Source organism: Chiloscyllium plagiosum, chromosome 21 (assembly GCF_004010195.1).
Source record: "Chiloscyllium plagiosum isolate BGI_BamShark_2017 chromosome 21, ASM401019v2, whole genome shotgun sequence".
Taxonomy (NCBI): domain Eukaryota; kingdom Metazoa; phylum Chordata; class Chondrichthyes; order Orectolobiformes; family Hemiscylliidae; genus Chiloscyllium; species Chiloscyllium plagiosum.
Genome location: NC_057730.1, coordinates 5,808,473 through 5,826,745, shown reverse-complemented (window position 1 = coordinate 5,826,745; position 18,273 = coordinate 5,808,473). Strand labels below are relative to the sequence as shown.

General features: G+C 39.5%; 1 protein-coding gene across 2 annotated transcripts in view; it reads right to left on the bottom strand.

Annotated features, from left to right (window-relative positions):
• The window catches only part of LOC122560491 (E3 ubiquitin-protein ligase MGRN1-like), a 165,934-nt gene that overhangs the window by 53,710 nt on the left and 93,951 nt on the right, over positions 1-18,273 (bottom strand). For both annotated transcript variants that reach the window (XM_043711142.1, XM_043711141.1), the window contains exon 6: positions 4,981-5,047. In XM_043711142.1, the coding sequence (XP_043567077.1) occupies positions 4,981-5,047 (67 nt within the window). The remainder of the gene's footprint in view (positions 1-4,980; positions 5,048-18,273) is intronic.

Below are 18,273 nucleotides of genomic sequence, written 5' to 3'. Positions count from 1 at the left end.
CCTCTCCTCCCTGACCCATCACCTTCATCCCCTCCCCCACTCACCTATTGTACTCTATGCTACTTTCTCCCCACCCCCACCCTCCTCTAGCTTATCTCTCCACCCTTCAGGCTCTCTGCCTTTATTCCTGATGAAGGGCTTTTGCCCGAAACGTCAATTTCACTGCTCCTTGGATGCTGCCTGAACTGCTGTGCTCTTCCAGCACCACTAATCCAGAATCTGGTTTCCAGCATCTGCTGTCATTGTTTTTACCTTGTAGAAAATGTTAGTTATACCACAGCTGGAGTGTTCTGGAATCTGCATTATCAGATGGACTAAGTTGTGGAGATTTACCAGGATGTTGCCTGGGCTGGAGAATTTCAGTTATGAAGACATATTGGACAGACTGGGGTTGTTCCCTCACAGCAGAGAAGATTGAAAGGGATGTATAAAATTATGAGGGGTATAAATGGCATAGGCAGGAAGAAACGATTCCTCTTGAAGGGAATCAATGACAAGGGAAATAGATTGAAGGCAAGGGGCAGAAGGTTTAAAAGGGATCAGAGTATGGTGGGAACTGGAACTCACTGCCTGTAAGGGGGGGGGGGGTAGAGTCAGAAACCCTCATAACACTTAAGTATTTAGATGCACACTTGGGATTCTGAGGCATATAAGGCTATGGATCAAGCGCTGGAAGTTGGGATTAGAATAGTTAAGTGATTGTGTTTTATCAGCATGGATGCAATAGGCCAAAGGGCCTTTCTCTGTGCTGTAGACTTTCTCTATGACTGACTTCCACTGGCTGCAGAGGCTAGGATATAGGTACAGTCTAAAGTTAGAAACAAATCTTTCAGGAATTAAATTAGAAAACACTCCTCATATGAACAAAGTAGAAGTTTAGAACTTTCTTCAGTAAATAGCTATTGATGCTGGATGAACTTTTATTTTAAAACAGAGATTGAAAGATTTTTGTAAATCTGATGTAGTAAAGGCTATGGGAAAAGTTGCTTACATAGAGTTAGACTGCAGATCAGCCATGCTTTCACTGAGTGATGAAAAACATGCAGAGAGATAAAGGCCTACTCTTGTTCAAATATTACTACGATTCCAGCTTCCTACAACTTATATTACATTAAAATATCACATCCGTACCAGGATAACAGCTATTGGTATGAATCATAAGTTCTGACTGAGGCCAAACTTAAAAATTCACATGTAAAGGCTATGGGACTCGACCTTTATTGAAATCAATTCTATTGAAGTAATCTAACCAGGTTTTCTTTAATTTAGCACTAACATGGGATGTTTACTCTAGTGTGTATGTGCCCAAGTCTAAAATTACACCTGGACTTGATTTTAATTATCAACAGAATCAGAAGTTGAACAGATCGGTTTTGCTTCCATTTTTTCCTTCACCTTGAAATGTTAATAAATACCAGAGGTCACTCTCATAATAAAACTTTAAATTAGCGTGTACCAAAGTTTATGTTAATAAGAATGAATGATTCATGATCATTAAGCAGGAATGAACATGACTTTAAATCAGATATATGGATTGAAGTTCACCAACAGCTTGAATGGATAAGCCTATAAGTAGCTTAGCCATGCAAACCGGCAAGGCTTTAGATTCAATTTCTGGCTTACAATGAATTGGTTGATTTCCACCGGGACAGTTGCATTGATGTTACAAATGAACTCAATGACATTGCATTGGCAAGGTACAGGAAGCTTCCAATAGTTCTTATGCAGCAAACCCCTCTTACCTACCTGATCTGCCTGTATTGCTCATAAACAAAGCTTTTCACTGTACTTTGGTACATGACATTAAGTAGATAAATCAATCAAAATCAAATAAATCAACTACATGTACATGGCTGTCAGGCAAGGGCACCACACTGACCTACAATTTGTATCCCCACCCCCAAACATTTTTACTGAAGTCTTTCAAACACTAATTTCATATTAATAAGTGATTTGGCATCAACTGAGCTACATTCAAAACACTCCCATTCAGCACTCCTTCTAGTCACCTTATTCAACGGAGCTAATTTATTTTGTGACATATTCAATCTCGTGCTCTTGTATTTTATGCATAAGGAACGCAGTAGTGATTATGGATGTTGTGATCAGGGGAATAGATACAGCTTCCTGCAGCCATAACCTAAAGGATTTGGTTACCTGCTTGGTACCAGGTTTAAGAACATTTCCTGGTAGTTAGCAAAGAACTTGGAACAGGAGAGCAAGGATTTAGTTGTCAAGGTCCATATAGGAACACCTCTAGAAGTAGAAATGATACTCCACGGAACTTAAGGATATGGGCCAAGTGCTGGCAAATGGGACTAGATTAGTTTAGAATATCGGGTCAGCATGGACGAGCTGGACTGAAGGGTTTGTTTCCGTGCTGTACGTCGCTATGATCTAGCATCCAAATTAATAAGAAACAGTTGAAACAGAGGATGGGATATCAAGGAAGAAGACACAGACAAAGGCTAGTTAAATAGCAGGTAATTGAGATACTGAATGGGGTAAAAATAAAGGAGGAAATACTAGAAAGACTGACTGGATGCGAAGTTGATAAATTTTCAGGATAATATGGGATTCATCATAGGATGCTGACGGAAAGTGTAGAAATTGCACAGATACTGGTCATAGTCCTGCTTCGACACAGGAATAGTGCTAGAGGACAGTCCCATTTTAGCCCTTTGCAGTGCATTCTGGATATCTCATGAAAGGACCAAGTCATAAATGCACCAGTCCTCTTGAACACAAAAGTCCTTGGTATGTTGACTCTCAACTAGCAGAAGTTGAGATTTGGGGCTGCATGGTGGCACAGTGGTTGGCACTCCTGCCTCAGGAACCCATGTTCCATTTCAGCTTGGGTGACTGTGTGAAATTTGCATGTTCTCTCTATATCTGCATTGGTACCCTAGTTTCCTCCCACAGTCCAAAGATAGATTGGCCATGCTCAATTGCCCTATATTGTCCTGGGATGTGCAAGCTAGGTAACTTAGCCATGGTAAGTTTGGGATTTCTTCGCAGGGTCGGTGCAGACTTGATGGGCCGAATGGCCGTTTTCTGTACTGTAGAGATTCCATGAACTTCTATGAACTACTCTGGCAATGCTTGCAATGTGGAAGATGGTGGCATATCCACAGATTTTCTGGTTAGACAGTCAAATCACAAGCTGAGTAGGACCTCAAAAGCTTCACTTCAAGAATCCTAATGAGTATGGCATTAAGGTCTGGATCTCCAATTAGCATACCTGATGACAGATGAAAATGGAACAGAATCCATGAGCTGGCATAAGACACCACCATGATCAGTGGCTACGGCAGTAATAGCTGTCACAGCGCGACTCTTCCCCATCCCAAAAGCTCACTTTGTTAGTTTTCACAAGAAACCAGTTTTTGATGGAGTAACCTGCAAATTCCTACCTAATTTATACCTCAATGCAAAGATGACACGTTAACTATTTTTGAATCTACAGGTGCACATTAACTCCTTCTACAACTTCAGCTTCAACTGTACTCAAATTCACTTTTGAAATGGAATAGTCTAATGAAGTCTTTCCTCTATGTATTAGCTGAGAAATTCACTAATGAGTTCTCTACCACTATCTCCCCAAAGTTCACTTTTCCTAACAACGTATACCTTGAAATTCCAACAGCTCCAGGTACTATAAGATTGGCCTCATTAACCACCTTGGAAGTAGGGCCTGTGTCATTTGCTCACTGTGCAAAGTAGGGCCTGTGTCATTTGCTCACTGTGCAAGCTTGATGCTGAAAGACGGCACAAAGCTACTATGCAGGATAATGGCTTCCCCAATTAGACTGTTGCTAAGCAAACCAAAAACAGAAATTTCTGGATAAATGTTGCAGGCCTGGCAGTGCATGTGGAGAGAAAGCACAGCTAACATGGAGTCCGGTAACCCTTCCTAAGATCTGTTGCTTACTATACGTTGTGCAGACTCACGAGTGGGCCAAAGGAGCCATTTGAAGTATTGAAAAGTATTCAGGCTACCTCAGATTAAAGGTAAATTGTTTTTTAGAGTTTCAACAACAGTTAAAACTAACCATTTCAAGCTGCTAATACACAGCATTAGATTAGATTAGATTCCCTACAGTGTGGAGCAAAAGGAGTTGCATTGTCTAGTAGCAGGATGAGAATCAAGCTGAAAAGGCACTATCAGAGACACTAATAGAGCACAAAGAAGTAACATGTATATAAATTCAAGTGCCAGTTTGATGCCAGGTATGTAGGCTGCATGTCTCAACAGGTGGATTATATCAAATAGCATATCACTTCAGCTGTTCACAACAAAAAGAGAACTGAGAAATGGCTGTACTCAACACACTGTGCTTGAAAAACTCAGTATATAGTAGGTCTTCAAGAAAGACATTGTCGCGGGGATTTCAGTTGGGATCGTGAGATTCTCTAACATTAATAATAGCCTGAAAAAATAAAAAACCTGAATTTTCAAAACATATTCAATATTGTTGCTTGATAAAAGGGCTCTCAAGATTGGGAGCAATGTGTAAGTTTCAACAATAGCTCAACTGGTGGCACTCTTCCATTTTGTTTTTACCTTTTTACCATTTTGAGTCAGCCAGCTATTGGTTCAAATAGGGAGAAGTGACTGTGCAATGTTATAACGCAGAATAGTAGAGGACTTGGGCCCAGATGTTTCCTGCTGATTCTTGAGCAATGTCGCAAAAGATAATACATTGTCCAATACTTGTAATGGGTTTGTGTTAATTCAAACATTAAGCAGTGGGGAGAGCATATGCTTTAAAAAAAAATCAAACCAGCATCAGGAACTAATCATTACAGACCTAAACGTATAGTCTAATACTCTAGCAGTCCACCACCATATCTCAATTTTCTTCAAGATAAATATTTGAAAATTACACCTTTCCACAAAAACATTACTTAAAAAAACAAATTTGATGCTTCTGCAATGTAAAACTTTAGGCTTACAGCACATTAAACAGCATTACTTACCATCCACTTCATCAACCACTGCCCGAATGACTAAAGGAAAAACTCCTTTGTCTAGATCAAAGTTTAACTAAAAGGTAAAAGAAAAAGGCAGTCAAAAAAAATTCATAAGTTTTAAACAAAGCTTTAAAAATACTGCAAAACTTACAAAAATCTTTTGAAAGATGAACACCCCAAGGTTTATGACAAAATAAAAACTATTAAACAAAACATCATCTTTTAAGATGTTAAAGATAGTCAAATTACGACACGTACTACATTGAAATAAACATGCTGTAACATTCCCAGACTACTGAATTCAAAAGATAACACTGCAATAATATTTAAGAACGGATGCTCCAGAAATAGCGCTGTAAATTCAACTAAGCCAGCTAAAACTCCTCTATGAGTAACACTGCAGAAGATTACCTAGTAATTTATAAACGTACTGACTTTACATATTAAAAATGTACCATAATTGAAGAATTAGAAATTTGTGTGCGTCTAATAAATTTTGGAAAGACAGAGAAAGCTACCTTAAAAGGAGATGGAAAGAGATATTGATACACTGGACTACAAACAGTGAGCACATTTTCATAAAGAAATAAATGAGTTATCTTGTGCAATGCTTCATGTCACCACACAACTGCTGACACACTATTTTTTAATATTATTAATTTGTGGGGGTCAGTGTGTTCTGATTCTTGATTATTATGAATATGAAGACTACCTAATTTATGTTCTGGTCAGGCTAGTAACCTTTTATGTTTAGAATAATAAGTATCTGAGGATTTAAAACATTGCCTAAGAGAAAAGATTCACGAGATTTCAGATTTTGAGCAAAATATAAACTTCATTGTACAAAGTTAGATGAGGGAGTCAAAGGGTGGGTCAGTAAATTTGCAGATGATACGAAGATAGTCTATGTTCTAAAGTTAAAATAGTAAAACATTCTAATACACAAATAACATATATAATTACACAGAGCCACATAATATTCAAACAGCTGGAATCAACAAGGGAAGTAAAGTTAACAGGTAAACAATGCTGAACATACCATACAGTATATCAAGTAGCAAATGCAAATCAAGAAAGTTCCCACAGATATTATTAACACAAGACATTTACATTCTTCATTTTGAAGACTGAGCCTCAGAAATTGCTCAAAATACACCGCCTCCATGAATTCACCCTTGTGATCCAAGACTGCATTCCACTGGATTCCCAAAAGCTCTACTCCAACATATTGTCATGCACAATTTCAGCAGACACAGTTTGACTATAGTGGCAACAACCCTGGCTTTCCAAGCTCCAATATTTTTCAGCTGTACCAAAGAAATATTGTTTGTGGGCTTCTTTCACCCCAACACTCAGCTATCAAACAGCTCCAAGGACTTAGACAGTCCTGATGGATGTCATTGACTGAAAACATTAATTCTGCTTCTCTCTTCACAGATGCTGCCCGACTTGCCAAGTACTTAAAACAAACAGAGTTGTTGTTTCAGATTTCAAGCCTTTGTAGTACTTGGTTTTTATAAGTAATATTATTCTGCTAAAGAAACCAATTTATCTGGTTTTTTTTCCTTAAGTGGTTGGGATGGTCTGGATTCTAATGTATTAAAGGAAAATTATGGGTAAACTAGTTAAACTAAAAATTGATGAAGCACGAAGGTTCAATGGGGCTTTCAGAGTGCTGCTCCTTCATCAGGTGGTTGTAGAGAATATTGGACTGTTGGACTACAACCTGGCGTTGTGTGATTTTTAGAAATTTTTAAGAGCTTTAGTGAAGGAAGAAGTTATTACATAATTCAAAAAGAAGAAAATAGGTGCAAGGAGCTAGCCCTGATAGAGTCATACAGTAACGAAACAAATCCTTCAGAGTCCAACTTGTCCATGCCAACCAGACATCTCAATCTGAACTGGTCCTATTTGGCTTGCATGACACTAATCATTTGCTATAAATACTGTGCCTTATGATCCTGTTCCACAGCTACCTGATAAAGGATCAGCTCTTTGAAAGCTAGTACTTCCAGATAAACCTGTTGGACTATAACCTGGTGTTGTGTGATTTTTAAACTTTGTCTACCCCAGTCTAACACTGTTTGAAAGAACTGTTTTTGTATGTCGATCATCCTGCCAATCTGGACCAGTATTCCCTAATTATCATGGTATGTACGCTTTTTGCTGTATATCAATTGTGTTGCATTCTCTCAAACTCGGATTAAACTTCAATTCCAAATTGCATCTTCACTGCACTACCTGCAATGCAAGCAAGTCCTTTCTTAAATACAGCACATTTAATTATAATTTAAACTAAATACAATTAAATAGAACATCTTAAATATAAAACTGAGCAGAGTGCTCCAGGGAGATCTGACAGTCATGATTGTAAAAACAAAGCTAATCTGTCCATTTAAAATGGATATAATAAAATATCCCCCTATAGGCACACCCCAGTCTAACACCGACTCCTCCACATCATGGCTGACCAATGAAGGAAGTGTGTGCTAAACGTATTCTTCATTATCCTATGTACCTGTGACTCCATGTTCATGGAACTATGAACCTGCACTCCAAGGTCTCCATGTTCAGCAACATTACCCAAGAACATTACCAATAAGTGTACAAGCCCTGCCCTGGTTTGCCTTACAAAATGCAACACCTCACATTTATCTAAAGTAAACTCCTTCTGCCACTCATTGGCCCACTGGCCCATCTGACCAAGGTCCCACTGTACTCTAGATAATCTTCTTCACTGTCCACTACACCATCTATTTTGTTGTCATCCGCAAACTTACTAACCATGCTTCCTATATTCACATTCAAATGATTTATGGCAAAAGTTATTGACAATCGTCTTCATTCTTTCATGAGATTTTAAGCATTACAGAATTGTAATATTTGTGGACTTTATAAGTGAAAATACATTGGGCAAAAGTGACAATATGACCCTTCAGCAATAACTATGAATGACTGCAATCTATATACAAATTGAAAACTTCAGGTTGGTAAGTGTAGCCTTAAAGAAATTTCATAGAACACCTCTGTTTAATTTCTTGGAGCAACATTTTTTGAAACTAAGCAAATTATACATTAACTTGGTATTGTGTAGTGTGGCAGGGTTAACAAATGACCTCAGAGTATGACATCAGGTAACTGTGGTCATCTGACCGTATTTTCATCCAGACTGAGAGAGAGAAAAGGTCTAAGACTAGTATTTAAAATTTATAAGACGACAATTACATAGGCATGAATAGTCTGGTACATGGATCAGTACAGAAGCAATGACAGGCAATTTCACACTACTCAGAATAATTACATTGCTACTATAAAGATAAATTCTGAGAGAAGCAGCCACCATTCACATTTTACTAAAATAGTAAAAAAGAATCAAATTTGAGGAGAAAGTATGCCAATGCACAAAAGTGAGCAGCTGATCAAATGATTGCATTCTGACCAATCAACAACAATCATCAATGACTAAAAGGCTAAACACCATTAATAAACCAGAATATAAGAGGACGCCAGTTAAAAATGTAAAAACAGATAGCAGGGAGTGTCTATTATGTAAGCAGATTCTTGATAGGCAGGGGGAATCAAAAGTTAATCAGGGAGAGATCAGAATGTGGAATTTGGAACACGAATAAGCCAGCCATGATCGTATTGAATGGTGGAGCATGCTTAAAGGGTTAAGTGGCCTAAAACTTCTCCAATTCATATGTGAATAAGCCTATTCCAACATTCAATCAATCATGTTTGAGCTTTAATCTTAATTATACTTGCATGCTCAATTCAACATCCCTCAATTAACCCACAGTCCCGAGATCTATCAATCTCAGTTATGAACAGACTTGACGACTGAGTATTTCCAACCCGACTGAATTTCAAACATTCACAAGCATCAGCAAGCAAGTTTCTTGTCATCTTAGCTGTAACTGATTGGTCCATCATTCCAAGACTGTGCAGCGAGGAATCTTATAGTCTCAGCATCTGCCTTCTCAATCCCCCAACCACCTCAGAATCTTAAAGGTGTCAGTAAGATCACCTCCCATTTTTCTGAACTCCTCAATGTAAAGGCCTAATTCAGCCAACCTCACAATTAAGAATAACCCAGTGCTAGAAATTAGAAACAGGTTTAGGTTTTACATACACAAAATCTGCTTAAAATAGACAAAGCAATAGGTTTGCTCTGAGAGCTTTGTTTTACTGAAAACTGCGTAAGGTTTCATTTCCATAGAAACAAGGCCAGTGGGGTTGTTAGGCTCAACAAAGGGCCACAGTTGGATAAATGAATGAATAGATATTCCTACAAACTGTGCTAGGCTTTTAATTTAACCTTGCTTAATTAAGATGCCTGAAGTATGAATTCCTTAGTGTCTGAAAGTAGCAGTTACTTTAGTGAAATACATCATAGCTCGCTGCCTGTTAAAGGATGAGTCGTAGAACTGAATAATCATTGTGATCAGCTTGTTAACAAACCTTACAAACAGCCTTTGACATAAAAGACTTGGAGCAACACTCATGAGTGTTTAAAGAAATCAAGAAGCCTTGGATATTGAAGCGAAATAGAAGGAGGAGGAAGAATGAACTGTTTTTGCATGTCGATCATCCTGCCAATCTGGACCAGTATTCCCTAATTATCATGGTATGTACGCTTTTTGCTGTATATCAATTGTGTTGCATTCTCTCAAACTCGGATTAAACTTCAATTCCAAATTGCATCTTCACTGCACTACCTGCAATGCAAGCAAGTCCTTTCTTAAATACAGCACATTTAATTATAATTTAAACTAAATACAATTAAATAGAACATCTTAAATATAAAACTGAGCAGAGTGCTCCAGGTGAGATCTGACAGTCATGATTGTAAAAACAAAGCTAATCTGTCCATTTAAAGTGGATATAATAAAATATCCCCCTGTAGGCACACAGCAGTTTTTTAATTCACAACATTTCCAAAAATGCAGACAGATTATCATTTCAGCATCAATCAAAATGGGAGTCATTTGCAATTCATTGCATTTGCTTGTGTCATTTCAACTTTGTTGTTCATACTTTTATGATCTTCACTTGAAGAACGTAGAACAATAGTTTTGCAAAGTAAAGGACCTGTGACTTGAGTGTGAAACCTTTGATGCTGGTTATGGAATACTCAAATAAGCTATAGAAATTTGCAGTTCATGGACCACTCTGCGAACACCCATGGTGTGGTTGTGACAGCATCAAAAACCATGAAAAACCATGCACAATTACAATCGGACTGCTTTACCCTTGCAATAAAGGCCAACATATCATTTGATTCATTAGTTACTTGCTGCACTTATATATTAGCTTTTTGTTTCTTTTACAAGAACACTCAAATTATTCTGAACATCAAACTTAAAAACTTTCTAACCATTTAAAAAATATTCTACTCTTTTTTAAATCCACTTATCAAAACGAACATCATCTCATTTCTAAACCTTAACTCCATCAGTCACATATAGTCGGCTGAGACAAAGTACACATGGAATTACTGGAGAAGATTGATTGGGAAAAGCAAAACAAAACTTGATTAACAATTCACCAGAAGGCAGAAAACAGAGAAAAAAAATCCCTTAACTCCACTAAGTGTAGTTCAGAATGGAGAGCAATTCAATATGTAGATCAATAATTTAGATTTGGTCAAGAGACTGACATGAAAACCTGCAAATTGTACTAAAATCAGAAGTGTTAATTTATTAAACAACTAAAGCTTTTGAGGTATTAGCAAGATGTAGAATGAACTGTATAAATAAAAGTAATATCTCAGTTGGAATTTAATATTAGTAAACTTAGAACCATACAATCTACTAGAAACTAATGGAAAACGATGGGGGGGGGTGATTTTATCTTTCTCCTTATAGTGACGACAAAGTAGAAATCGCCACAATACAGAGTGGGTGACGTAAACACAAGTAGGAGACCTTACACAGAAGTGGTGGTTTACAGAGGTTAAAAAAAATTTCAGAAAAGACAGTAAGAAAGTCAAGGTCGAACTGAAATTATGAGACTTGATTGAGGTCAGCAGTGAAGTAAGGATGTTCACTCTGGACTCAAAGAAAGCTGTCCACCAGATCCTAGTAATATCTGTGCTACGGACGTCCTCTTTCTTGACATTTATTTTGGATGACAAAGCTAGGGCATATTTATGTGTCCACCATTAAGTGCACTATTAAGTAGGTGAAACAGTTGAAAATGTGTTGCTGGAAAAGCGCAGCAGGTCAGGCAACATCCAAGGAACAGGAGAATCGATGCTGAGTTCGAACTGTACAGGGACAGGATGTCCATGGTGAAGATAAGGCGTTGGAGACCGGGGAAGCGAAAATCATGGAGGAGGTGGAGGGCGTGGGTGGTGTCCCGAACGTAGATGGGGAGTTCTTGGACTAGGGGGACAGGACCGTGTCAGTACAAACTCAGCACCGCCTTCCTTACCTGCAATCTTCTTCCTGCCCTCTCCGCCCCCACCCCACTCTGGCCCATCACCATCACCTTGACCTCTTTCACCTATCGCATTTCCAAAGCCCCTCTCCCAAGACCCTCCTCACCAACCTTTTATCTTAGCCTGCTGGACACACTTTCCTCATTCCTGAAGAAGGGCTTATGCCCGAAACGTCGATTCTCCTGTTCCTTGGATGCTGCCTGACCTGCTGCGCTTTTCCAGCAACACATTTTCAGCTCTAATCTCCAGTATCTGCAGCCCTCACTTTCTCCTCTAAGTAGGTGAAACAGCCAATCACACTGAGGTATTCCCACAAACAATAAACCAGGAATCAAAACAAACCAAATCCTTGGCAGTTCTAAACAAATAACTGAGACAGACACAGAGGATTGCGAAAGATGATAAAATATCACATCCTTGAAAAAAAGGATATTTTAGAGTAGTTGAATTTCTGGTCAAAATGGCGACATTTGGGATTAATAACTTTAACCTTCAGGGTGAGGGGTTATTTAACAGTAATTGTGAACTCTGTATGTCACTAAATACAGGGGAACCTCGATTATCCGAACTAGATGGACGGGCACCATTTCGTTTGGATAATCAATTATTCGGTTAATAGATTAAATGCCTTTCCACTGGGGTTCGGAGTTTTTGAAGTCTGCTCCCCATTCAGGAGACTGCAGCAGCACTCAGTACGCATGACCCCCATCCCCAACACTGCCCCCCGCAACTCCGTCCCCCGCCCCCCTCTCCAGGACAGCCGGACTGGACACCAACACCAACAAGACTGCTGCCGTCTTTGTGGGGTAAGTCTCCAGAGTGTGCGCTCACAATTTTTTGACAATTTCCAGGTTTGCCCTGTACAGGACAATGTTGGAGAGATTATCTGGGGAAGCAGTGGGGTTAGGGTACACCCGTGTGTAGAACTCCAGGGAAAGTGGGGAGACAGAAAGGGCGGGAAGTCAGTCATTTGGAGACGATGCCTGTTTAATCACTGTACAGAGGAACCGTGATTATCCGAAGGAGATCAAGGTCCCGATGGAAACATTACATCAAAGACGTGTTTCCAACAGTGATCCTGTCTTTTGTTTACAGTGATTAAACAGGCACTGTCTCCAAATGATTGACTGCCCACCCTCTCTCTCCCCACACTTTCCCTAGAGTTCTACACAGGGGTGTAACCCCTCCTTTCCCCACAGCATCTCTCCAACATTGTCCTGTACAGGGCAAAGGTGAAACCTGTCAAAAAGTTGCAGTTAAAAGTGGCTGTGGCTGCGTGTGTGTATGTTATTTGGAGACTTACCCCACAAGTGCAGGTCAGGTCAATTGGCCATGCTAAATTGCTCATAGTCAGAGGGAAATGGGTCTGGGTGAGTTACTCTTCGGAGGGACAGTGCGGACTGGTTGGGCTGAAGGGCCTGTTTCCACACTGCAGGGAATCTAATCTAATCTAAAAAAGGCAACTGCAGCAGTCTTGTTGTTGGTGTCCAGTCCAACTGCCCCGGAGATGGGGCAGGTGTGTACAGGGTTGGGGGTTGGACAGGACAGGACGGGGGACTGGGTGCTGGACTGGGTTTGGGACGATGAGTATTGGACGGGGTTGGGGATCGGGGAGGTGTTGGACGGGGTTGGGGGCGGGGGCAGTGTTAGAGTGTGTTGGGGCAGGGGAGGAGGTGTTGCACTGGGTTGGTGGCAGGAGGACGGTCTTGCATGGGGTTGGGGGCGTGGCCTCGCGCGCTGTGAGTTTCTGCTAGGCTCCTGAACAGGGAGCAGACTTTAAAAACTCCAGAGAAAGGCATTTAATCAATTAACCGAATAATCGATTATTCGAACAAAATAGTGGCCGCCCATCACGTTCGGAAAAATCGAGGTTCCTCTGTAAACAAAAGATGCGATCACTGTTGGAAGCACATCTCTGATGTAATGTTTCTATCGGGACCTCGAAATCTCCTTCGGATAATGCAATTTTGGATAATAAGTATTCGGAGAATCACGGTTTCCCTGTACCCAGTTCCTCTTATTCAGCAAGGCACAACCTCTTCAAGAATGTTACAATGAGACTAAGAGCAATGTGGAAGCTTTCATCATTTAATTGATTTCTAATTAATTGAAGTCTTCGGCATTCTCCACACATGCCTAATGCTGAAGCACAAAATCACTGAAAACAACATCCTTTAACTTTGTACACGTGAACTGCAGAAGTTCCTTGCCTGTTTCAAAGGATTAATGATAGTTTCACATTAATCTGAGCCACTGAGCTTGACAAGTTGCTCAGTACAGAGGCTGAGAAAAGGAAGGTGGTGATCTTTATAGGTAATTAATACAGAACCTGAAAGGATAATAATCAATATGCGAAGTATTATAAACAGTTTAAAACTTTCACCATGTACTGTTGATAATGTAATTTTTCCTTCAATTTCACAGCTAAATTCAACAGTTTATCAAAAATTCACTTTAAGCGACTCTTATTTCTATTGAATTTTTAATTGTAGCCAAATACCTAAAAAATGCTTCAAGTCATAAATTTCATTATCACCAAAAATTCTGTTCTGATTATTCAAAAATCAACATAAGGCCAACTATTAATAATTTTTACTGCATATTTTAAAGATTTTCAATGAGAACATAGTGCATCACTGTACTTATTAAAGGAATGTACTTCACAACTTCATCACACATTTGGGAAACAGTGCATGAAATTAAAAGTTTAGAATGCACAGAAATAATCCTGCTTGTTCTCTTAGTGATTGTACATGCAGTGCACTTCCTTTGGGTAGAAACAACATCATTATACATTAACAGTCATACAGTTATTTTATAATTTAAATTGTCCACATAGGAACTTCCATATCACTTCAAAGTAACTATTTTGTGAAGCACTTTTGGTGTTGTATAAAAGGAAACAATGGCCCAGACTTTGCAGTCAGTGACAAAGTAAGAGCATTCACGATTGACCACAGAGATTGTGATTTAGTGTTCTCTGTGAAGAGAACTTCAACAATTCATAGGCAACTAAATATTAGCATTATTTAATGGGTACTAAAGCGTTAAACTGCAGTGGCACCATCAAGTGGGCATAATGGTCAATCATGTTAAACTTGCTTCAGCCAGCCTATCAAAACATAAAGCACATGAATAATCCTAAACTGTGGTCAGGCCAGAGGAGTTTAGATTAGATTAGATTGTTTACAGTGTGGAAACAGGCCCTTCGGGCCAACAAGTCCACACCAACCCGCCAAAGCGTAACCCACCCAGACCCATTCCTCTACGTTTACCCCTTCACCCGGACCAACCAACCCAACCACCCTGTGGCTCAACACTTCAACTCCCCCTCCCACTCCACCAAGGATATGCAGGTCTTTGGACTCCTCCATCGCCAGACCACAACAACACGACGGTTGGAGGAAGAGCGCCTCATCTTCCGCCTAGGAACTCTCCAACCACAAGGGATGAACTCGGATTTCACCAGTTTCCTCATTTCCCCTCCCCCCACCTTGTCTCAGTCAAATCCATCGAATTCAGCACCGCCTTCCTAACCTGCAATCTTCTTCCTGACCTCTCCGCCCCCACCCCAGTCTGACCTATCACCCTCACCTTGACCTCTTTCCACCTATCGCATTTCCAACGCCCCTCCCCCAAGTCCCTCCTCCCTACCTTTTATCTTAGCCTGCTGGACAAACTTTCCTCATTCCTGAAGAAGGGCTTATGCCCGAAACGTCGATTCTCCTGTTCCCTGGATGCTGCCTGACCTGCTGCGCTTTTCCAGCAACACATTTTCAGCCCTTCACCTAACACTACGGGCAGTTTAGCATGGCCAATTCACCTAACCTGCACATTTTTGGACTAGGGGAGGAAACCGGAGCACACAGAGGAAACGGGGAGAATGTGCAAACTCCACACTGACAGACAGTCGCCTGAGGCGGGAATTGAACCCGGGTCTCTGGCGCTGTGAGGCAGCAGTGCCACGGTGCCACTGTGCCGCCCACTTTCAGATCTCCGATATCAGTATTTTGCTTTTGCACCAATAATAGTGCCCCGTTCATGCTGTAACTGAGTTATATTTACTGTCAAAGACTCTACAAATTCTGGGCCATTATAATTTCATATAGTGTAAAATTCAAACACCTATGCAAAAACAAGGAGAAAATTAATTAAATTTACAGACTGGTTCCAAAGATTTTAGAAAATTCAAGAATGCATTACAAACATTTTTGTTCAATTGTAGTTACAATTCATAATGATCCAATTAGAGAAACAGTTAATTCTGCTACAGCAGGAATGGGGCAGTTTTATTGGTGCAAAAGCAAAATACTGACATTGGAAATCTGAAATAAAAATCAAAAACGCTGGAAAAAAAATCAATAGGTCTGCCGGCAAAACAATCAGTGATAACACAGGATTTCATCAAAACTTTGAGAGTATTTCCAGCATGATTGCTTTTCCAGGACCAAACAATATTAAAATTAGGCTGCATTTGCTGACACCAGCACATGTTCTCTGTGTCACTTTTAATCACACTTATACATAGGAACAGTTTTGGGGGAAATTGGCCACAAAGCAGAAATGGAGAGGTTGGGCCCTGGGTAAAGGAGAGTTGGGAGTACTCGGTACGTGGGGAAGGGAGCGGTTGAGATGGGGACCTGAGGAAATGTTGAGGGGGAATAAAAGGAGATTGGGAATTAAGAGGTAAGATGGGGACAAGAAATCCTGCATCCTCTCTCCCTACTGTTGAACCCCATTCCAAAAGTGCACACGCTTTCCTGTGTGCATGCAGTACTGCATTTATATATAAACACTGTTTGGAACCATGCACATGCGCATTTCCAAATTAGCACTGATGCGTAGTTGTTCACAGTTGCGGATATCAGCAAACACTGCCACTAAATTAAAATCAAAATGATCTAAAATGCATGAAATATGAAATAAGATGAAGAAATTATAACACCAAACAGTCAACGGGATTTTAAATTTAGTTAAAAGAGAGACTTCTGTTGCTATTCATCATGTACAAAGGAACAAACGGCATGGCTCGCATTCTTAGACAATGTTAAATTATAGGTTGCAGCAACTGGACAATGAAAAGACAGCCAGAGTTATTTATGGAAACTTTAGCACGGTATCATTTTACAATAGATGGTATTAGTTCCTGAATGATACCTGGTTCGGTGAAGCTCAGATTGATTCGTCAAACCTGTAGACCCAATGATACACAAGGGAGCTTAAATTCAGTGCTAGAATTTAGCAATAAACAATCTGTATTTATCGTCTAACCCCAAGTACTGATACATATGGAAGGTTGGCCTGGGATTTGCAATCAATTCTTGGTTGCCATCACAAAGCCACCTGAACAAAATGAAAGCACGGACAGAACGCACCTTTAAAAAGGTCACTACGTGCCCAGATTATTACCCTTATTTGTTTCAGTTATAAAAAGGTGCACATCACAATGCTGTTTTTTTAGATGTATATAATGCTCAACCTCAGAAAGAACTCAGGGAACTTAATTCCGTGTTGGGAGAAAACCTCATAAAGCTGTTCCAGTTATCAAGATTACAAGATTGTGACATGCGATTTATGGAATTATGGGTGAGCAAGATGACAGAACAATAAAGCAAAACCAACATTTACTTATCCTTTTGCCTATTTTCCATGAAGAAATTGCAGTCTGCTTCCAATACATTTGTAGCCACTGTATTCTATTCTTTGCACGGTAAACTATTTTCATCAAAACAAAGTATTTTTAAATAGCTGGTGAGAATAGATTTGAGCAACCAGCATTACAACACTCCAAGACCTTTACAGTTTAAAAAGGGCAAGCGTATTTTAAGGATTCTGAATGCTCCATTGTTTTGAACCGAGTGTTCAAAATAATTGACTATTTTTAACATAAAAATCACCCCTATATCTTAATAACTCGCTCAGTTTTCAATTGAATTTATGATTTTTTTTGCAAAATTACATAAACAGTTAGCTCAATCAACAACAAACAGGAAAAGATCAAAAGGACAAAATTCAGTATTGTGTAGTTCTTCCCAGAGTTGCTACCACAAAGCTTATTACAATTTATCGAGCAAAAACATAAGTAGAATAAAAGAAAGCAGAGCCAATTCACTTAAAGTTATATTCTGCTGGTAAAGCTCACAACAATCAACAAAAACATGCAATACTCCAGACAGGATGAAAATATTAATCCATTGGTTTATTCCAGAAATAGTTTCAACTTTGTCTTCAACTTGGAACAAATGCAATGTTAAATAACAAAATAAAACTATGTTCTCTTCAAAAATTCTACAAAAACATCAGAAATCATAAGCCAGAATTCAGTGGTGCTTGAACAGTAGGCATAGATTGAATTTATTCAGACTTAAAAATTATACTGGCTTTCCTCACAAATGATACTGCAAAGTCTAAAACAAGGCAATACTCTATATACTGAACCACAGAAATGTAGAACACAGGAAATTGCCAATATGTTCCAGTGCATTCACACCAGTAACAAGCAGCCATCAGCCTGCTCCAACTTTCCAGAACCTCATACATAACAGCATTACAATGTGAACATGAGCACTTTTAAAAATGGCATGAGGGTTTTGCTTCCCAGCATCATTTTAAGCAGCAAGCTACCAGATTAAATGGTACAATGATTAAAATAAGTCATAGAGTCATAGAGATGTATAGCATGGAAACAGACCCTTCGGTCCAACCCGTCTATGCCGACCAGATATCCCAACCCAATCTAGTCCCACCTGCCAGCACCCGGCCCATATCCCTCCAAACCCTTGCTATTCATATACCCATCCAAATGCCTCTTAAATGTTGCAATTATACCAGCCTCCACCACTTCCTCTGGCAGCTTA